The 24883-nt window shown below is 36.1% G+C and overlaps 1 protein-coding gene across 1 annotated transcript; it reads right to left on the minus strand.

Moving 5' to 3' along the window:
* Window positions 1-16075: 16075 nt before the first annotated feature.
* Window positions 16076-20957, minus strand: LOC145679688 (uncharacterized). Its single transcript, XM_081750262.1, has 2 exons — window positions 19455-20957; window positions 16076-16595 (listed from the first exon to the last, which is right to left on the minus strand). The coding sequence occupies exons 1-2, from the start codon at window positions 20813-20815 to the stop codon at window positions 16592-16594; spliced, it is 1365 nt and encodes a 454-aa protein (XP_081606388.1). The 5' UTR covers window positions 20816-20957; the 3' UTR covers window positions 16076-16591.
* Window positions 20958-24883: the final 3926 nt, after the last annotated feature.

The following is a 24883-nucleotide window of genomic DNA, read 5'->3' on the forward strand; positions in this document are numbered from 1 at the left end:
TTATGGTCACTTTGAAAGAGCCTCTAGTTTTATGTATCTTTCCTCAGACGAAATACCACACTGAAGGAATATATATGAGAGCATGTATTAAAGATAAGAGTAAGACTTTGTATTGATTTATTTACTGAATCATGTTTCATTATTGCTGGTGTAAAGAATCTAACTCCGGATCATAGGGAGGTAGAGGGCGAACATTCTGGAAGGCCATGGATTCCATTGTGGTAGAACTTGGTGGGCTGTGAGGCGAAGAAAGTATTAAGTGCATTTTGCACCTCTACTAGGGATTTGAACTGGTGTCCTTTAAGATGATTGCCCAAGGAACGGAACAGGTAATAATCGGACGGTGTAGTGTCCGAGGAGTATGGCGGATGCAATAGCATTTCCCAACCTAGGCGCAGAATGGTCTCCCGTGTCATTCTAGCCACATGGGACTTAGCGTTGTCCTGTAACATCAGAACCCCTTCGCAATTCAGAAGTGCTGACTCCAGAATTTTTAGTTTTTCTTGAATACGGCTCAACTGCTGATAGTACACAGTTGCATTGATGCTCTGACCAGCTGGTAGCAGTTCCCGATGCATGATGTCTCGAGCAGTCCACCTTCTTTTGGTATAGTGCTGGTTTCGGCTGTGTTGAAACCGGTTCATGGGATGCTAACCAATGATAATGGCGAAATGGAGCTTCGTACATGACTCACTTCTCATCACATGTCAACACCCTGTTCAGAAATGGTTCTTTCCCCAGACGAGACAGCAAAGAAACACAAGTGTCTGCTCGCGTCGACTTCTGCCCGGAGTCTAATCGATCAAACTTGTAGTGCTTCCTAAGTTGATGGAGGTGTTGCCGAATAGCTTTTACACTCACACTGAATTGTAGTCCCAGTTTCTCACATGTCTGCTCAATGTTCGCTTCAATTGCTGCCTAAAAATCTTCATTTTTTGTACATGTGTTGATCTTGTGGCACGTGGTGCGTCTTCGAGTGTTTCGTCACCGTCCTTAAACTTGTTAAACCACCGCTGCCCTGTCCGTGTAGTCACGACACTCATTCCAAAGGCTTGGAATATTTTCCGCTCTGCTGCAGCGGCGTTTGACCTTGTACAGCATACATGCCCTTATGAGGCTCTCTTGAGGTCCCATGTTCACTCTATCCTTACATAAGTTCACGGTGTAACTGAACTGCCACAACCAGATAGTATGTTGAATATACCCACACCAACAACTGACAATCGCCTTATCTTCATTCACATTCAACTCACGGTGTGAAGGCCAATTGAACATAGACCTCCACAAAAAAGCGACAGACCTTTCTTGGTTATTATTATATAATTTCGGTTTCAATATTAATGCACATGAACAAATAAGGATAATAGATGGCGAGAATCATTTCTTCGAATCAATTTAGAATTCTAAGAGTAAGTATCATCTTCTTTCTTAATTTTCAATTCAAACCGGAAGCGGCAGAAATGAACCACTTCCGGTTTTAACGTTCATCGCTATAGAGTAAACCGGTAATATATAGCTACGAGCAATTTTTCTGCAATCGATTCAGAGTGTCAAACGAATATACTATCAAAACTCTCAACACACTTAAAAAAAAAAAAAAAAAAAAACAGAAGTGGTTGAAATTTTGGAAACTTCAGGTTTCAATTTTAGTTAAGAAAACATAATGTCAAATAAACCAAATTCCTTCGCTTGAAGAAATAAAGTAGCAATCCGTTCCTGCAGAGTAAAAAAAAATATCAATTATTATCGGAAACTACTGACATAGTTTTAGCACCATATTCTTTAGGGTAATTTTCTCGAAACCCGCGCTTAAATATTTACCTTCAAACATCTCATTTTCTGCAGTTTAATGAGGTCTATTGATTGGTATGTCTCATCTCTGGACACTTTAATTTTATATATTTAAATTATTGTAGAGTAGAAAAGAAAATTTAGTATCGATTTACAGTTTCATAATCACTTAATGGTATTCATTTCCCTTAGGTATCAAAGACAAGTGACACGTAAACTAAGCACATGCAAGTATGTTATTTGCTTTACCTCTTTCTCCTCGCTCGGCTGCATACAATCAAAGATATATATGTTTGTAGGGAAGAATATTTACGTGTTTGGTGGATTGAATAACACACGCGTAAACGATACAGCTATAACATACACACTAAATATGACCAATGTACATATACAGACAAAACATTAATGTTTGCATAGTATAGAGTGAATTTGTATATACACATACCTATACATGCATAAAGACGTATTCAAGGAGACATTATGAGACTATAATCCTCAATTGAGATACAAATTTATGTGTATAAATGTAACTTATGATCGTAGTTTAGAGTGAACTAAATTACTCATAGATTCCCTTTCCTGGATCTAAGTCTGAATATCGTTAGTATTCAAAAATAGTAAAGGGTGAAACTAATAGTGCATTAAACTGGAAAAGCTTGTGAAGTTAACACGTGATTATTTGAAGAATAAATTTGGGTCTATGATTTTTTTTTTCACAAAATACTTCCTCATGTGTTTTCAATTTCTTACATCTCTGTGAGTGAGCAGTGCTCAGCAGACTTCAAAATACTAGTAGATCTCTATAATCGTGTTGTACTTTCCCAAGATTGAAAATGTCTATAACCAGACTCAATTAGAATCTGATGGATTTTAGGATTTAGGATTTAGATTTCTGGACTTCCGGCATTGACGGCCATTTAGTCCATCTCATATGAGGGGTGGCGTGCACACCATCGGGAAAAGGGAAGGAACAAAGGATTGGGAAAAGAAGGAAGCGGCCTGGGATCTATAAGTTAGGTACCACCTCGGCATTTGCCTGGTGTGAATGAGAGAAACCCAGGAAAAGCTCCTTCAGGATGGCTGGCCTGAAAAAGCTTTTTATACTTTTTCGACTGAGTACCCACACCGGGAACCGAATCCTAGAGCGCTCGCACTACGCTACGCAGGCCCACGAATCTGATGAATGACTGACTGTACAAATGATTATATGACTCGGAATAATTTTCCGTCTTGCTTTTAAGAGATTCAAGGCTCGGCGAGCACACTATCCGGGGAAATGGAAGGAAGGAAGCTGCCTGGGACCTATAAGTTAGGTACCACCCCGTTATTTGCCTGGTATAAATGAGGAAAGCCCCATTCAGGATGGTTGGTCTGAAGAAGCTTTTCACACTTTTCGCTCGAGTGCCCTCACCGGGAATCAAACCCCGGCCTTCGCAATGAAGGTGAGAGCGTTAGCGACTACGCTACACGAGGTCACGAATTTGATGAATGACTGACTGTACAAATGACTATATGACTCGGAATAATATTCCGTCTTCCTTTTGAGAAATTCAGATTATTGATTTGGGCATAACAGAATCAATGCACTTCTGTTTTGGAAGAGATTCCCCAAAACGAAAAGTTAGTCTTTTCTTATATTCTTAATCTATAAAAGAATAAGAGAAGGACATTTGCATATTCTCCAAAACAACATAAATATTTTCTGAATTAGGAAGAAAGAACATAGGAGTATGTTGCAAGCAATGATGGCACATGTGTTGTTTGTATCAAAGATTATTTGAGCAATAATGAGTGCCAAAATTCTTCCCTGAGACAGGCTATAATTTCCGAACACCAAACAATATATCTGTTCATAAAGGTAGCTTATTTCATTGTATTAACTAAATCTGATTCAGAAACTTTGATGGATAAAATTTGCACTATTTGTTGAACAAAATATAAATACTTTCATGTAATAATTTGAGTGAGTATTGAATTCAATTAATCCGCCTATCTAATGAGAAATTATTCTTTTGCATAGGAGTCTATATATTACCTCATATCCCAATATAATAACAATATTTTCGTCCTCGGAATTAAATCGCGACCTTATGGACATTCAAATATCCAAGAGAAAAAAATTCGTATTCAAAACTGATCTGAGTTCAACGTAATTCATTCAAACCCTAAATTTAAATTTACGAATTAAGGAGAATATAATGGAATAGTTTATATTTATATTTACACTGAGAAAATTACTGAAAATAGTCTGGTATTCCACAGTATGATTACGGATGTAAATCTACACGCGGTATGTTGGATAGCATAATGAACATACATACAACCAACTTTGTGACTAGTCATATTTTAACTAAATCAGTAGCTTGAATAAGAATATTAGTCAATGTATTACATCTAAGAACTAATAAACATATACATTCTCTCATATATTTTAATAAAACACAAAATATTTTGTGGCTTAGTGTTGCTATTGCTGTGGACTTGTTTGATATCGTTTTCTACGCAAAACTGTGGTTTCAGGTTTATATATTGCAGCTGGAGTCATAACTCAATTAGCTCATACGGATGTTGCTCTTTTCCGAACCACCCATTTAATCTTGTTTAAAGTCATTCTAGTAATAACATTACACTGGAACATAACTCACGTAACAATATTGAAGTATCATTTGTAACGGATTTTTAACAATTATTTACTCAATATTCCAAAGTATGAATGCCACCCAGAAAAAGAAGAATATTTTAGTGTGAAATATCAATGAAAAATGATATTTGCAAAAAAAAAAAAAAAAAAAAAAAAAAAATTATGATACAGAAATTACATACCTTGTTAAACTTTAAAATGCATTTGCCATGTACATTTAAGTAATTATCATAGCATGGTTCAATTTTTCTGTACCGTCATAGTACTCTGTTCTCATCAAATGAATTCCAGGGGGTCGTGGTGGCTCAGTGGTAGAGCGTTTACCTCCAGTGCTTCGGATCCCTGGTTCGATACCAGCTCGCGTCATGTGGACTTAGTGGTGGACAAACACCGTGCTCGTGGGTTTTCTCAGGGTTCTCTCCTTTTCCTCCCACTTTCTTCATTCCACCATTTCATTCATTTCTCATGATCACCCTAACCGGCATAAACGTGGGACGTAAAACTCATAGATTTCATTTCATTTTTCCAAATGAATTCCAAGAAATTTTGAGCTCATCAATTGAAAGAAAGTTCTTTCTAGATAGATGGAATGTTTGACTGTATCACGTAACATAATCCATCTATGTTCCTTCAGTTTGAGTCAATCAACGAGACGGTACAAACATGAATATGATCCTTTCATTTCATTTCAACCTCCTTCGTCTTCTTTATGTGGCCGATATCGTCAATCCAAATCGACTAGCCCTGTATTGAAGCTTGTAGCTTCTTATGAGGTTTATTATTATTATTATTATTATTATTATTATTATTATTATTATTATTATTATTATTATTGCCGTTTATCTTGGAGATCCAAGAGTGAGTTCAATTGCCTATGTTTTTCTCTGTCAATTAATATATCCATGATACAGTTATCCCTGTTATTAGTACTTTCTTTTCCTTATGAAATATTAACCCTTGGATCCATCCTTTGAAATGCTGTACCTAAATGATATAGAATTCTCAGAAGTTCCTGTAACATAATTCTTTAAATTATAAGATTGTTTTATTGCATAAAGTTGACTAATGCTTTTAGGAAATCCAGATTTTAAAATTTTAAACTATATTTAAAGTTAACTGGTCCAGTGTTAATATGTTGTATTTACATCTCATACCAAAACATTCCTTTTTCTCTAGACGGTGGATGTATGTTTTATCAAATTAATTAAGAGTGACAAATGACTCAAATAATAGGGTATGTTATGATTGATTGTTTAGTATTATTTACGTCTTTTGTCAGCAAAAGAAAAATATATAGTATAAACAAGCAAGTAGACAGTTTAAATGTGAACAACTCTAGTGCATTTGGGAGTTAAATATGTGGCCAGAATTGCTCGTACACAAAAGACACGAGTGTTAGCCATGCGAGAAAGGTCAAGTAGGGTTTCAAAAGTCAAAGTTTAAGCGAAGTGGCTAAACTTTCTCCAAAGAGAATTGCCGTATTCGCTAGAAGCGAAGGCGATGTGAGTCGTGGTTGAGATTAGCATAAATACGACTACAGAAGAATGGAACCACACCTGCTAATACTCCAATAATGTAAAACTGTCTACAGTGAAATCCTATATAAAGTACTGTACATAGCATATACTCTAAGTACATATATGTATTTTTCTAAGATAGTAATACTGTCTGCAAGAGGCGTTAGTAGTACGGCACCCACATCTGCAGCGAAAAATATCTGGTTCGATTCCAGCCTGTTTGGGCTTGTGGTGTACAGAAGTAACATGGTACCAAGTTGAGAAAGTAAAATGTTTGGTTACATTTCGGAATGGATTTCTGGACCAGAAAGTCGAAGCTACTTAACGCTGTTAAAAAGATACGTGTATCATTCATGTTAAACCAACTCGGGGCGTACTTTTTAGTTCGTCTACTTTCCCATGAACTCGGAGTTAGATGGTCTTCAACTCATTCAAAAGCATGTTCGAACTTTGAACATATAAGCATTGTCATTGGTTATTGCTTGTTTTTGTTCCTTTGTTCCTTTTTAGGACGGATATATTTAAGACGGGGGCCTAAAGTTTAGGGGAATACGTTCAATACTCTCTCAGTGGGAAGCAAATCATTGGCTAAATGTATCAAAGGCGTACACTGTAACTATTAGACTAGAGGAAACGTCTAAGATTGTTGATCTATCTTCTAGTAATTGTTACATTCCTGAATTCTGGCTATTGATGGTACACATTCTTGGAAATAAAGGAAATCAGAGTTATGAAGTGATTTTTACACTCCATAATTTCTTACAGTGTATATAGAGAACATTCACCTCATATGACTGATTTGTGATTTACGTATACTACTTCTACCACATATTGGCAGCGTATAAGACTCCACAGTTATTATTTCTAGCATCTTTAACAGGAGCTCTCTAGCTCTTTGATCAATGTGAGCTCTTGAAGAAAGTCTCTACACTAAAATTTTAATTCTTTACTTATGAGCTAATAAAAGGAAGTTTCATAGATTTAGGATTTACCACACATTTCTTGGCTTTCGACATCTATGGCCATGTTAATCTATCACATATAAGGGGTGACGTCTCTCGGTGATCACACTATCCGAAGAGGGGGAAGGAAGAAAGGATTAGGGAAAGAAAGAAGCGACCTTTTACCTTTATGTTAGGTACTATTCCGGCAATTGCCTGGTGGGAATGAGGAAATCCCAGAGAAATTTCACTCAGGATGGCTAGCCTGTAAAAGGGTTTATATTTTTTGATTGAGTATCTCCACCGGGAATCGAACCCGGGACCACTCACACCAAAGGCTAGAGCGTTAGCGACTACTCTGCTTGGGGCTACAAAGGAAGTTTTAAGGGGCCGCGGTGGCTCAGTAGTAGAGCGTTCACCCCTGGTGCTAGGGGTCTCGGGTTCAAACCCTGCTCCCGCCAAGTGAACTTTGTGGTGGACAAACACCGTGTGCGTGGGTTTTCTCGGGGTTCTCCCGTTTCCTCCCACTTTCTTCATTCCACCATTTCATTCATTACTCATTATCACCGTCTCCTTTAGCCTAACCGGCATAACCGTGGGACGTAAAACTCACAATTTCATTTCATTTTCATTTCAAAGGAAGTTTTAGCTGTATATATAAGTTAGTACATTTAGTAAGATTTCTCACCTTAACTGATAGCGACATATATTTTTTTACTGGTGTTGTTTTCCTCAAGAACCATTACTGTTTTTAGTTCAAAATAGTCCACAACGTTTTCTAGCCTCACAATGTTGGATCAACAATGAGCGTTATGTGCTGTTACTATGAATCGAATCCGGAAAAGAAACTTATGACGTTTCTCTGGATCACCTATTAATCAAAAACTTAATTTCTAACTTCCAACATTTATAATAGACTGATAAATAGTAACTTTCATTGCATGCTTACAACTTCCAAATAAATTTGATTCACAATTGCAATTTCACTGTTAAATCAATCTCGTACAATCCGATAACTGATATGCATTAAACAATAACAACAATCTGAAGCTGAACTAAAGCATAACTGTCACTGGAGAATTGATTGGCATTAGAATTTTTCGTGAAACTTTCTTATACAGTAGATGAATCTATAGATTGTTCGCGTGTATATTTCATTTTCGTTCATGTGAAAGGCCAATTAATATTTTCAGTAACCTACTGTATTCGTTTCTGTTTCTTTCTTTTATCATCTCCAACTTTTGATATATATGAATAGTAGTGAATATTATGGCAGACATGTAGTTCAATAGGTTATATTTCTCATGCGATGCATATCAAATAAAGTGAATAGAAGAAAAAAAGTAAAAAAAAAATGGAAAATCAGAAACTTCAAAGCATTTACAGAAATTTCTAATCATAGTGTTTTTGTTATGTTCGATTAACTGAAATACACTTACTTCTATAACACGTAGTGCTTTCTATTACATACACCTGTGACACTTAGTTAATGAAACGCTAAAAAAATGTAAGTTCTGTCACATAATAATAATCAGCGTCAATTACCGGCTTCGCTAAGTTAAAATAAGAAACATTAGTAATTCTTCAATCTGAACATATAAATTTTAGGGACTTCCAACTCAAGACAATACCACATAAAGTTGGCCGTGTAAGAGCAAGGGTTCTGTTTCCCATCCCCCAAGTTACAGGGCTCAATTTGGGTTTAAACGCAATCGGAAGTGTCACTGTTCATCTGAGTAAAACGGAAAATTATTGATTCGCCACTAATATCGGTCATTCTCATCATTTTTATACATATCCCCCTCTCTCAAATTACAAACTTGAATTTGGATTTACATCGAAAGCGTCACTGTTCATCTCAGCAACCCTGAAAACTATGGATTTGACACTAATATCGGCCATTTTTAATCAGTTTTATATATTTCCCCCTCCTTGTCACCTAAGTTGCACCGTCAAAGTGAAATTATAAAAAGCATCCCAGATCCGAAGATCATCTGTGTAGAAAAATTAATCGAGATCGGTCTGGATCGAGAAAAGTCATAAACATAGTCACTTTCATTTTTATATATATAGAATATAATAGTTATGTTATTATTATCTTATACAGTGTTCTAATTGACACTTACATAAATATAGTTCCACAGATTTTTCAGCATTCATTATGTCAATGCTGTAGGTTTATTCAATAAAGTTTCGGAAGTAGAAACATTTATCAGTAGGGGGTGGCTTTAAAAAATCTAATTTTGAGGAATAATGATTTTTAGCAACTATTTAAACTGAAAGGGAAGACATCCAGGTGCAAGAGAGAGAATTAACTTACACGTTAGTCCCATCTTTGGGAAAACTCTTATCAGTAATGGGATCTCTGAAAAAAACATCAGGTTGACAAGAATGGACAAAGAATTTGTAAGAAATATGGTGAATTCACCGTTTTGATTTTCAAAAAAAAAAAAAAAAAGATCTAACTTTTTGTCTTTTGCTATTGAAGGTAATTATTTTAGGCCGATTGTGTAAGAAGTTAGCCTTTGAAATTGAATTCATTTTAACAAAGATCTGAAATAAAAAGATCATCAAATATTTATCATGGTTCTTATACTTGTCGTGCGAAAAACGTATACTTCAGCTATTGTGTGCGGGAGCCGAATTGATGGTTGACCTTAAGTACTACTTACACATCGACCAACGTGCTTACAGTAACATTACAAACTCTGTTATGAGGGCATTTGCTTCGGAAAACATGCTATATGTTCTCTTATTGAGGCGAGAACTATTTTAACATTTTTGTATATTCGCTCACTCATCAACAAATTTCTTACCAGAGAATTTCACACCTGCGCGTCCTAAGGTCATTATTTCACAGCAAACACTAATTTGATTAATGCATACAATAGGTTTCCAAACTATGCTATGCGTAAGTATCGGAAGTCTTATAGAACTGGAATGTGTCTCCCTCTATTTGTCTGCCAACAGGTATCAAGGAAAAAAACGGTAAGTAATAGATAGAAGCCATCTTCTGGTATCGAAAATTCAAATCCCCCAAAATTGGTTCTATCTCCTAGATTATTCCTCTATTCAAACCAAAATTGCTTTAAATTAACCACATCCAGTTTCTAAGTTGATTGTCACAGAGCAATAATTGTAAAAGATAGGGACAAGTGATATTCTGAAGTTGATTACGTATCCCAACTATATATTTCATCTTCATCCTATCCCTCAACTAAAACCAAAAGCTGTAAATATTTACTACTACTTTCGGTTTCAAGATAAATTTTCATTTAGAAAAGCGACAAGAAATAGCGAGAAGGTTTTTCTGGAAAAGATGCGTCGCCAAAAGAATAGAACATGTTACCTCTTCATTACCTACTCAAACCGAAAGTGGTACGTATTAACTTTTTCGGTTTCAAAGTTAATCACAATAGAAGAAAACGGTAATAGACAACGAGATGCAGTTTCTTGATGTGGGTTCGGTTGCGCAAGAATATGTTTGATCTCCAAACTTGATATTTATAACACAAACGATAGTTGTAGACATCTACTACTACATCCGGTTAGAATATTAATCTTTAGACAGCATATACGATAAAAGATAACAAGAAATTGCATTTTTAAAACAGTGAAATAAAATCTTTCAGTTTAATGCCCAACGATTTTGCCCGTTTGGCTATAGCATACGATGATTAAGGCAAGCGAATTATGATGCAAGAATTGGTGTAGTGAAAATGTGGGAAAAACGGGCAAGTGTCCGAGAAAATCCACGGACACAATATCGTTCATCACAAAGTTGCTGCTTGGCCGGGAATCGAACCAGGAACCTCACACACCAGAGGTAAGAGCTCTACCACTGAGCCTCGGCGGACTGCATGGCATTTTGATATGGTTTCAACGTCCGAAGAATAAGTTTCATCTATGATCTGATTCTTGTATTACAACTGGAAGTTATAGATCTACTATATCTAGTTTCGATATTGACTTGGCATAGTTTGGAAATCTATCCTTGTTGCACAATGTGATACGAAACTCACTTTTTGCAATAATTGTATATAGTAATACTGATTATGACAGAAAACCTTGAGTAATTTTTGTTTTGATTATCCATATGTCGGAGAGCACTTTTCCAACTTTAACCATGACTGGGAGCATTCCAACACCATTTCAGTTACTACTATGTTTGATAACTTGTTGAACCGAAAATTCTGTCAACAACATCAAATGCTTTTGTGATATTATTATATATATTTATAACTTCGTCATGCAATATCTATTTCATTGACTTAAGAACACAATGAATAATTATATTATCATTTACATGTTGTTTGGCAAAAGTAATGTCTAGAAATTTAAGTATGATACGCAATGTAGTCGACCTTGTATGCATTTAGTCTGGTGAGCTTATATGCATTTAGTCTATATTCTGAGAAAAATCTATTAAATACGGAATGTAACCAATTTACATTTGTCTCAACTAACCGCAAGAATTTTTAATTAAGTCTCTTCAACTGTAATTACAATCTGTTCTAGTAATGAAATTAAGGAGGAAAAAGAAGATTAAAATTTAGAGCCATCATATGCCTGATTTAGCAGATTTAATTAATCTGTCAAGTTTTCTTGTCGCATATTAAAATCACTGGAATATATTATCTAGTAAGCTTATTAATAATTATAATTAATTATACTGCAATAAAAGGATGTCCAACATGATAGTTAACAATCTAATTTCAAAAGTTTTACTAGTGATAACAATCATAATACACTGTTGATCATTAAGGCTGCAATACCAGAAGAGAAGTTTGCAAGTGAAATGATGAGTGACGAAACTCTCTGTACTACTTATACTATTTATGTCACTTCCGCTTTATCGTTTAAGCAAGATTAGTTAGTACTTTTATTATATATAAGATAAATTAAAGCTGTTATTTCGTAACAAAATCTTAACTACACTGCTCCACAAAACTTAAGCAACTCGAAGAAAGCGGCAGAAAATAAAACGACACCATCACTGCACCAAGTATAATGAACAAACCGACGGTCCAGATGCACAATGCAACACAAGTGAAGACGAACAATACAGTTAGGATGTACAGAGTGACCAAAAGTTCAGCACAACAATACCTCAACAGGTGAAGCTGGATTGTGCGACGGCGTAGGCAGTCAATATGGCCTCCATGCTCGTATGTGACCACCACGAACAGCTATACAGGCATGACATCTCGCCTCCGTGCTGCAAATCACAGTATTAATCAATCTTGTGGCAGATGTTGCCACTCCTCGAGGAGAGTTGCTCCCAGGTCAGGGAGAGTGCGTGGTGGTGGACTGTACTGCGCTTTTCGCCGTCCAAGAGCATCCAACACATGCTTGATGGGATTCAAGTCCAGCGAATATGCAGGCTACGCAATGCGCGTAATGTCTTCGCTCTCCAGATAGCCGGAAACAAGATGTGCACGGTGTGGGCGGGCATTGTCATCCATGAACAGGAAGTCTGGGCCAAATGCTCCGCGGAAATTGCGCACATGTGCATTCAGAATTTCATCCCGGAACCGTTGTGCTGTTAAAGTGCCATGTTGCACAATATGGAGGTTCATTTTCCCATTCAGCATAATTCCACCCCACACCATAATGGAACCACCGCCATAGGAAGGCCGTTCAGCAATGAAGTTTGAATGATAGCGTGTTCCTGGCTCTCTCCACACTAAAAGCCCACCAGAATCATACGACAAACTGAATCTCGACTCATCGGAGAACATGACACGCGCCCACTGGTGTTCCCAAATGCAACATGTTCCTGACACCATGTGTAACGCGCGCGTTTGTGCTCCACTTTCAATGGCGCACACAGCACAGGCCTTCCTGCACACAGTCCTGCTCTGTTGAGCCGACGACGAACAGTTTCACGACTCACGCGTTGTTCTGTAGCCTGAAACAACTCACTGGCCAGTTGAGAGCGTGACTCTTGACGGTTACGTTTGGCAGAAATTGTGAGATATCCGTCATCGACGGCCGACGTCTTCTTCGGACGGCCTCCTCCATAACGTTTACTGACTTTACCTCCATTTTGGAAGCGACTCCACAGCCTTGACACATCGCTTTTGTGCACGTTGAATTCCTGCGCCACTTCCACTTGCGATCGACCCAATTCCAACCGCCCAATTATTCGCCCGCGGTCAAAGTCACTCAAATGTCGTCTATCAGTCATTGCAAGGTGTGTACCCCACACAAGAATCACTAACACAATGCTTGGAGCCTCGGACACTACTAGGCTGTGGTGTACGCCTCATGTCATAATTTGTTCACCGCGCTTGAAACGGTGCTGCTTATGCGATGGAGTGGGTGCTCGCCTTGCCTGTGTGTCTCTGACGCGTCTCTGTGTATGTGCATGCCACTAACCAGTGTTGAATGGGCCCCACACGTCGCTTATACCACGTTCTCTCGGGTTGCTTAAGTTTTGTGGAGCAGTGTATATATAAAACTACATGAGCTGACATAAATTAAAGAGGCACTTCCGGTTGATGTGGAAAGTTGAAATTTGGCATGACTGTAGCTTTTCGGGACTAACCGACAAGAAAATTGCCAAAAGTGAATATTTTTAATTTTTAGGGTGTCTAAAGAAGGGATGAAGAATTTCCCCATGTTATTTAAATGGACATTTTTCGGACCAAGAATCTCATGTTTTAGGTGCTTGGAATTGAAATAAAAACTTGAAATTCAATATGCTTGTACGTTTTCGTTAGCGTTAACTAAGTAAATAAGTAAAAGTAAAAATTTCCAACTGTATAGTATTTTTATGGGGAACTGAAAAATCTATTCCATGTTATTTATATGGGACACCTTTTACAACCCCAAATTATTGGGCACTTCCTGGAGGGCTACAATGATTAAATTTGGCATGATTGTATCTTTGTGAGAGTAATCGACAGAAAAATTGCCAAAAGTAAATATTTTTAGTTTTTAGAGGATCTAAAGGGAAGATGATAAATTCCCCATGTTATTTAAATGGGCCTATCTTGGGTCCTATAATTTCATATTTCAGGTACTTAGAATTGGAAGAAAAACTTGAAATTTTGTAGGCTTATACGTTACCGTTAGTGGTAACTAAGTAAATAGCTAAAAATAATTTTCTTTTAACTGTAGAGCGGTTTTATGGGGAACTGAAAAATCTCATGTTATTTATATAGTACATCTTCTACACCCCAAAATGTTTAGGCACTTCCAGCAGGATTATAATGATGGAATTTCATATGATTATAGCCTTGAGGGACTAACCTACAGGAACATTGATAAAAGTGAATATTTTTAGTTTTTAAGGATTATAAAGGGGAGATGAAGAAATTCACATGTTATTTACATGGGCATTTTCTTGGGATACAAAATCTTATGTTGTAGATAGTTGAAAAGGAAAAAAAACTTGAAATTTGATAGAATTGTGGATTTAAAAGGTGCAAGGCCGTAGGCCAAGCAAACACAGGGGTCTGAGAGCGCAGGCCCCAGCTAGCCAAAGATTAGTCAGATGTTATAAAACCAAATTAACAAGTATTTCATTAATAACTCCCATGGTTTCCAATAATGATTGTACAGAAATCGTATCTAGAATTTTCGATGTTGAGGGGAAATTTTTCGCCCTCATAAGGAAAATTATATAATCGGATTTTGCAACAATATTAGTCATGTACAAGATTATTATATCCTTTTAAGGAAAGGACTGACTTTTAATATAATTTCAGTGTTCTGAAATCCAAAAAGTCATATAATTGTCATATAATTTACCTTCTGCTTTGCTTGTCAATAGACTACAATTAACTGTTTGTGTGTGATCTACATGAAAATAGTGTGCAACAAAAATGAATCTTCAGCAGTGTATATCCGGTAAGTACAGGATGTTGGGACTAAATTTGGCAGTTGCTTGTGAAAGATGACAAAAATAATAGTGTTGAAAGAAATATATTTGTAATATGAAAGTGACACAAAGATGACTACAGCGAAAAGATAAAAAAAATCAAAGAAGCCACCCTCAGCATCCACAGCCGCCTCAAGTCAGCTTCAAATTCTGGCAAATGTGGAACCATGAGGAAGTTGCAACGTACCCCGTCCCATATAATATGGAATAGCAGTGACGTTGGGTGGAAGTGAGCCGGAACAATTAAAACTGCCCTACAAAACTCACTACACTGAAATTACAATTGAATTTAAATTGTTTTAGAATAATGATTATATGATTTAATAAAATATAACAAGCTACGAATCTAATTAACTCAATACCTATCGGGTTCATAGGTCAAATGAATATATTAATTGTAATTTTATTGCAAAGAAAAAGCTGTATATGATCGAAAATATTTATATGACAACTTGAATAGATAGATATATATATTACAAACGCTATTCATACAACAGAATTTAATCTATATGTATTATCAAAGCATATAATTGAGTCACTTACCAATGAGTAAAACTGCTTGTCCCTTTTACAACACATATATGGGTGTTTCAGTATTCCTCTCTAAATATTATATTTTTACACTTCTTCATAGAATCAAATGTTCTTACGAGAAATAGAGAGAAAATTCTTTTCTATATGTCGTGGAATTTTAATTTGACGAACAAATAAGTAAGGCAAACTGGCCAACCATTAATCACATCACTCGAAAAGAATCAATTTCTTCAATACGGAATGTAACTTCACCCACAAAATGTCTCATGACGAAACCTTGTAGGAGGAACATAACACAATAATATTTTAACGCAGAATATAATATAAATCACACTCAAAAGTAAGGTTTCTTTTCACGGTGTTAATCCACTTTACGTTAATGTCCCTTCGAATCATAGCTATGCGTATTCTATTTAACAAGGCAAAGCTTCAAAATTCGATGTGTTCCACCTGATACTTTAAGTAGCTATATTAACCCGAATCCGAATCTGCTACCAACAGACATCGTAGTTCCATTTTCTGGCACTACGGCGCTGCGAAACTGAAATAATATCATAAGTCTTGAGTTCTGCTTTTTTTTTTTAATCTTTCTCTCTTATTCTCTCTTCCAAATATCGTTACACAATCCCATTGTGGGGATAAAAAAAAATATTCTAATATATTTTTTTTTACATAACCATATATATATATATATATATATATATATATATATATATATATATATATATATATATATATATATATATATAATAACCTTTTTTTTAACTTTATGAAAGATAAATTACCATAGTCAACTGTCGATATTAGTATTCAAACTACCTATTTGACCATTTAACTACCTCAAAACAAAAAAAAATAAGTGCACTAAAAAAATACTCTACAGTAATCCACTCACCTTTCTACTAAGGTTAATTAGTCTAATTAGTCATAAGTCACAGTAATTCACTTTCATAATTACACAAGATCAAGTTAATAAAGAAACACCCTAACAAAAACATTCAATATAGAATTCACTCTACATATATATATTAATTGGTTACATATAATATGCCTTATAGCATTAGATCATAAGTATATTTTTATGAAATTCCAGACATGTAGGAAAAAGAAAAATAATGATAATATGATTACTATGATTCCATATTCCATTCATTCATGACCTGAGCGTCGTCCATCCAGCAGAATCGATACTCGAAGATACATTCAATCCAAATACATACAACATAGAACGATGATTACAATCGGTTATACAAGGACAAACTAACAATGCCGATCGGACTTATCTGAAAAGAGAACTATATGAATATCCATACAACACAACCACATTCATTCACAAATATAATGATTAAAAATGAGACCTATGAATATGTATGATTTGATGAATGAATCTCTAAAATTTCCTAATAAAATTTACAAATGATAATGTAACTACATTTCTAGAAATTTTACAAAACATACTTATGTTGCTATACAGTCATCACTAATCAACATTACGGGGTTCTCGAAATCGTTTGGTTAATGATACATGAGACTTCCTAATATCATGCTCATTATTAACTGCTTGTACTTGAATGGTATTAGGATTTAAAATCTTGACCACAGAATAAGGCCCCGACCACCGATTACAAAGGCTTTTTGTTATCTTATCACTTAATGAGGACTGGACCTGTGCTTTTATTAATACCTTGTCCCCAATTCGGTAAGATGTCGGTACCCTCTTCTTATCATATTTTCGCTTCCTCTTTTCCCATGCATGTTCCATGTTTTTGAGAGCACTAACCCATATATTAGGATCTCTCTGTCTAATATCAGTAGAGTCTATCCTCCACTTGATATCCAATGGGTCGCATACATCGTATGTATACACTAATTCCATGGGACACTTTTGATGTTCGGAATGAACTGATGTATTAAGCGAAAATTCTATCTCATGAATCCCACGATCCCATTTATTTTGTTTATCCGGAAAGTAAATTTTTAAACAATCTTTGATTACTCTGATGTATCTCTCACTGGGATTACTACCACTATGATAGGGTGCAATCCTTATGTCTCGTATCCCGTTAGCATACATAAAATCTTTAAAGCGAGACGACGTAAAGATACTGTGATTATCATGGGTCAGAGAGTGAATAAATCCATGTCGACACATTAGTTTGTATAACTTATTAATTATTGTTTGACTGGATAGATTCCGAAAAGGTTCCAAAAATACCCTTTTCGTAAATGAATCAACCACTATCAAGCAAAAGCGACCAGACTGCGTATCTACCAAAGGACCTATGACGTCACATGCCCAATTTCCGTTCGGAAATTTCTCAAAACTAGAGACCAATTGTCCCATAACTTTCATATTATTACTTTTACTCAATTGGCATAAAGGACACGATGTTATGTACTCTCTTATTTGCGGTATCATGCCCTCCCAAGTATAGCGCATACAGATCTTCGCGACACATTTAGAAAATCCCAAATGCGCCCCTGGCAATATCGATTCGTGATAGAATGCAATTATGTTATTGGTCAAACTTTTGGGGAGACAGATTTTGTAAGGATTTTTAATTGCTCGTGTTTTCTTACATAATATTCCTTTCACAATCTTATAATCAGGTACATTCTCCTTATTCTTAATTCTATCAAAAATAGCTTTCAATTCTGGGTCCCTTTTTTGGTGTTCTTCTATCGATAACTGCGCATAAGGCATATTCCATAAATTTACCATCAACATATTGATTACTTGTTCATCCAGGGATGGATCCTCCTGGAAATCCTCAAAATCTTCAGTATTATGTATGCGGGAAATAAAATCCGCTGGTACATTTAATGAGGATGGAACAGATTTCACAGTAAAATTAAATTCAAATAATTTATATAATAGGCTACCGTATTTTTTCACCCTTTTCAAATTTTTCAATGCGTACGCTAATCCCATATTATCTACACGCAATTCAAAAGGTGCGTGAAGAAAGGTTCGAAAACGCTGCATGGTTTCTAATGCGGCCATAAGTTCTAAAATAAAAATGGGCTTGTTTACATCGTATTTACGCAATTTACGGGAGAAAAATGACACTGGAATTAGTTTCCCTGTAGCTTTATCATATTGTGAAATCGCTCCCCCCAAAGAATGGGTCGAAGCATCCGATGACACAACAAAGCACGAATTTAGATCAGGAAGCTTAAGTACAACATAGCTTTCAAATAATTCTTTCAATTTCTTTAAGGCTTGCTTTTGCTCATCACCCCACTCAAACAACACCTTAGGAGATCTTAACCTAGAGATTGGTTCAAGAACTTCTTGAAACCCTGGAATGTATCTACTATAATATTGAGCGAAAGAACATAATGCTATTACACCACGCCTATTCTTTGGAGCTGGCAATTTCCGTATAAATTCAACTCTTGATGGATCCATGTACATATTACCACCTTCTATAATTTGTCCTAAATACGAAATTCTCTTTTGGAAAAATTTACATTTATCAATGGACAAGGTTAATCCATTTTCTTCCAATTTACGTATTACCATATCCAAGGTATGTTTATGAGATTCTAAATCTGGGCTACTTATGATTAAATCATCTGCATACCATGTTACACCCTGATCTTTCATAGAATAAAAGATATCTGTGATAAGTTTACTTAATAGAAATGACCCATTAGCAATGCCAAAAGGAACATAACGATATTCAAATAAACCACGATGTGTGAGAAAGGCTGTAAATTTACTTGAATCCTCACTAAGTCTAATTGTGTGGTACGCTTTCATTACATCTATCCTGCTAAAGATCACACCATCAGATAATTCAGCAAACACATCCTCTATTCTAGGAGTATACTGAGAATTCAACACTAAACGTTTATTTAGATCAGTATAATTAATTACAAGTCTCCTGGATCCATCTCTATTACCTACCATAAAACACGGAAAAGAAGACTCACTAGTACTAGGGCGTATTATATTTTGTTCTAAAAGAGAATCTAGAATCTTATCCATTTCTCTTTGAGCCTTTCGCGACATTGGATAAGCCTTATGTCGAATAGGTGAATAATCTTTAAGCTCGATCCGATGTTCATAATTAGGAACTTCACCTACACGATTAGAAAAAACAGTAGGATATTTAGTACACAAAGATTGTACATACCCTTCTAATGTTGGATCCATTTCAAGAAGAGCTGGATCAACATCTATGGAAAACTTCTGACTCTCATTGGTCATCCTGGAGATGCCTGGATAGAAATCGTTCAGATGAGGAGACATGGCAACCCTGGGTGGAATACTCTGCTCTTGTCCCAATCCATGGATTCTCTGAACAGGAACACCTGGGAAACTCCGTACTTCTGTATCACTAGCCGACGGACTTGGGATGGCAACACTGGACACCCTTGGCTGACTCTTCCTCTGCCCCATCATCCATTGTTGAGATGTCTGGACAACTCCTTGACCCCTGGCTGGAACATCTGGTTGGTCCTTCCTTTGATAAGTTCCATGGGTAGACATAGGTCGATCAAGGCTGGCAACCCTGGAGACGCTTGAGTGGTTTACCCCTTGGATCCTCTTCCGACGTTGAGAAGATTTAACAACTCGTTGAGACTTGGACTGGACTACATCCTCAGAAGAGATGGCAACACTGTCACCTCCATATGGGTTGGCATCACTGATGATCCCACTAGACTCGGCACCTTTGGATGGAACTCGCCCATTGGATCCTATTGGATACAGGAAATCTTGTTCCGCACAACTAATGTGAGGTGAAGATGAATTCACAATAAAAGTTTTCCCAGCATCCATATCATCTGGACCACACTCATATCCTGTCAGAATCGCAGAATCCGCACGAAGAAACATTTGTGAAATTAAATCACCTCTCCCCCTGTAACATAAATCTTGATTAACAGAGTCAAAACTATTTTCTTGCTGATCACCACTAGTGGAAGGAAAAGGATGTCGTATAGAAGAAGATTTATCGTATATTAATTGCACTTCTCCACCTTCGATACCTAAATGTAATAGATTGTTATTAATGTCTATTGATGCTTTTAAATATTTAAGTTCAGGTATGCCAATAATAAATGTTGGTCTTAATCGTGGTGCCAAAAAGAATTTTAATCTATACACACGACTAAGAAATTTCAACGGTATACGGACAGCACCCTCCAATTCAACCTTATTATTGTCCACACTAACTCCACTAAATTTATCAGGCAGTATTTGAATCGGATGTTTAAGTTTATTATTCCATGTTAAAAACTGCTCTTTATTGAGGAGCGAAACAGAAGAACAAGAATCAAGACTCCCAAGAAATGTTCCACCGAGTATATATGCATGCACAAATGCAGCAATCATTTTCGATTTATCTATTTTGGATGGCATATCAACACTATTATTCACTTCCTTAGGTTTCAAATACGTTCCCGACACCACCTGCGGGGATCGACCCTGGGACTTTTGGTCACACACATTCGAGGTCATATCGTAACCACCTTGAGTGATCTGGTTAACCATCTGTCTATTATTATTATCCTTGGGGACAATCCTAACATTATCTTTTATCACAGTTGACTTCCTGCTCCCCTAATTCGTGTTCGTTTTAATACTTCTATTATTAATCACTCGTTGACGTCGAACCCAACACCTCGAAACAAGATGCGGACCCCCACATTCAAAACACTGTGGTCTTGGATTACCAAGTGTATTCTTCAATTTAAGTTCACTTTTATTTTGTTCTACTAATGCTGAGTACGTTGAAATATTTTTAAGATGCGACATATGCTGCTTGACAGCATGTATTACGGCACCAAGACTATTTGGAGGAGTATATCGGAAAAGCTCATAAGATAGTTGGGGGTTCAATCCACTCAATATAATATCTTTCACTACACTTTCATGTAAAGCACCTTTCACAATGGTATAACTATCGCACACCTTTTCAATATATGCCATGGCAGTCTCATGTAGTTGTTGCAAACAATAAACATAAGTATCCATTATATATTTTCGACCAACACCCGTAACTAACTTAGTAAACAATGCATTACTAATTTGCACCCAATCATTCGTTACAGATATTTGTGAAATTAGTTCAGAATGTAAGGGATTTGCAGTTTTACCCAATGCGGCCATAACAAGAGATTCAGTTGGAAATATATTACGTTTAGCTATTCTATATACAGACAGCAAAAATTCAAAAAAGAGGCGATCATCCAACCCATCACACATTGGTATTTGCATACATAAATTTGAGAAATTCTCACCAGCAGCACGAAGAGTAAGTTTATCCATGTTTACTATAAAAGGTGAAAACCCTCTTAATAAGCGACTTTCGTCTCCATCCCTATTATAAATGCATTGCATTGGATTTGTTCCCTCATTATTCAAATCCCATTTTGGCATCGAAACTTCGGGCTTTTGGTTACCCCCTGTGTTATACCAATTACTCATGTCAACACAATATGTTGGGGACGATGTTTGTTTATATTGTACAAAACCCGTGTTAACATATGAATCCGTTTGAACCTGCTGGTTGACATGACTAGGCGTCATATCATTTACGTCACTGTCCGACGTAACTAACAAATTATAATCACTTGAAGGAGACAACGAAAGATCACTCCTATCAAAAAATGGATTTGTACTATCATGTCGAATAACATAACCATAATCCCCATTGGGCATATTATTTAATACTAGCTGACCGGGATAACTAATACTAGAGCCCTCAAAATCCATTGTAAGAGGGATTTACCTCCACTATTTATTCTTTCTCGTCTTTAATTTCTTTCCTTTTTTTATGTGAATGAAAAAAAAAAACAATTTAACTTATTATGAAGATAGTAGCTTGATAATATCAAAACTAACATACACAGTAAATAGCATTTATCTATCTTTTCAGCGCTGACCTATTTTTTTTTCCTGGTGCTGCAAGGACACGTAATTAATATAAACAAGAAACAGGTTTTTAAACACCTGCTCACAACAGAGCAAAAACATGCAATAACAACACCCACTTCTTATCGGCAGACAGAAACGAGTAACCTTGACTTGTTACGTATCTGGAATGTAAGCTATCTACCCTAGCTGAGGTCAACACACCACGAAAGAAAAAACATCGACACGCCAATTCATACAACGATGTCCAATGACTCATAGAAATAACTTAACTTTATTCTTGTAGCTTCTTTTCCTGCTTTTTTTTTTTTTTTTTTTTTTTACTGCCGAATAGCGTAAGCAAACTAGCAGACAAATTGCATAAATTCTTACCAATCGAGCTAAACAAAAATACTGACGACCGTACTTAACTAAATATATATATATATACATAACATGTACACTCGTCTACAACAATCAATGACCTGATTATATGGTATTCTGTCGGCTTAACAGACAGACAGAAACTCACGAACATGAAGATAGCTACTTAAAGCTGTGCAACGTACCCCGTCCCATATAATATGGAATAGCAGTGACGTTGGGTGGAAGTGAGCCGGAACAATTAAAACTGCCCTACAAAACTCACTACACTGAAATTACAATTGAATTTAAATTGTTTTAGAATAATGATTATATGATTTAATAAAATATAACAAGCTACGAATCTAATTAACTCAATACCTATTGGGTTCATAGGTCAAATGAATATATTAATTGTAATTTTATTGCAAAGAAAAAGCTGTATATGATCGAAAATATTTATATGACAACTTGAATAGATAGATATATATATTACAAACGCTATTCATACAACAGAATTTAATCTATATGTATTATCAAAGCATATAATTGAGTCACTTACCAATGAGTAAAACTGCTTGTCCCTTTTACAACACATATATGGGTGTTTCAGTATTCCTCTCTAAATATTATATTTTTACACTTCTTCATAGAATCAAATGTTCTTACGAGAAATAGAGAGAAAATTCTTTTCTATATGTCGTGGAATTTTAATTTGACGAACAAATAAGTAAGGCAAACTGGCCAACCATTAATCACATCACTCGAAAAGAATCAATTTCTTCAATACGGAATGTAACTTCACCCACAAAATGTCTCATGACGAAACCTTGTAGGAGGAACATAACACAATAATATTTTAACGCAGAATATAATATAAATCACACTCAAAAGTAAGGTTTCTTTTCACGGTGTTAATCCACTTTACGTTAATGTCCCTTCGAATCATAGCTATGCGTATTCTATTTAACAAGGCAAAGCTTCAAAATTCGATGTGTTCCACCTGATACTTTAAGTAGCTATATTAACCCGAATCCGAATCTGCTACCAACAGACATCGTAGTTCCATTTTCTGGCACTACGGCGCTGCGAAACTGAAATAATATCATAAGTCTTGAGTTCTGCTTTTTTTTTTTTAATCTTTCTCTCTTATTCTCTCTTCCAAATATCGTTACAAAGTGCAGCCACAATCCATTCGATCTTGGTGTTAAAGACAGTATTTGCTCAACCATGCTCAAAACGTAATAGTATACAACTGCAATCAGGGGAGTTAGTATGGCACACGTTGGAACTGTTGAAATCGTAAAAGCTCTGCGATAATCACTTCTGAGTCTTCCCATCGGTTTGTCAAGGAGCAGGACAGCGTTAACCTACTCTTGCTTTCTATACTATACTTTCGGAACCGCTCCACTCTCTTGAAGAGATAATATAGCTACGAATATATTTATAGTTAATTCTATTTTAATACATGAAGAAAACTATACACTTTGATAAAACTTTTACACTTACAATGATCAAATTGTCGACGATAATGGATCCAGCACTCAGTCGCGGTGTTACAAAATCGTGTTGATGAATACATGTTTATACTGCAGGATCACTCTAAAAAGGAAAAGAAAAACATATTATAAACGGTAATGCAGAAACGTCCACGTGGGTAATTTCTACTTGCAAGCCTGGAATTGAGTTTAGCATCCCTATCGACACCGATGCCGTATTAAACGTAGATCTACATTTTAATGTGGGTTCCAAACTGCATGAGCTCTCATCAGAATCGAACGGGGATCTACCACCACGAAGGAGCTCCTGGGAAATTTCTTGTTAAATACATTAATTTATTTTGTAATATTTTATAAGTAATATATTCTGTAGTATTAAGAGGGAGCAAAATATGCTACCACGAAATTGATTGTCGCTCTAGGCTCCATATTACTTAGCTTAAGCGTTAATCTGAATCTGGCAGGAAGACAAATCTTGTTGCCACACGTAATCATCCAGCAGCCATCCTCTCTACTTAAGACTTCAGCACGGTGTTCAGGACCGCCATTTGAATTGGGGCTGAGTCCATCCTCAAAGGGGCGTAGTTTCGTCATATCACCCTAACAGGGACACATCCAAACACATCACCTTTTGGAGAAATTTTGTGTGGATGACACAGGGAACGTCCTATTCATTGTAAGTAAATCATATATTGTTCTCGGGGTTTTGTATATGGTAAAAAGTTTTTTGTATCATAGAAGAACCGAGATGTTTCTTTTACTGGTTCAACGAGATGTTTCATTTCGTTAAGGAGCTCCTTTGTCTTGACCAGGTAGTTTGATCGAGTGTTTTCTATCAGGAGTT

Source organism: Thermobia domestica, chromosome 2, assembly GCF_964235325.1.
Source record: "Thermobia domestica chromosome 2, izTheDome1.hap1.1, whole genome shotgun sequence".
Taxonomy (NCBI): Eukaryota; Metazoa; Arthropoda; class Insecta; order Zygentoma; family Lepismatidae; genus Thermobia; species Thermobia domestica.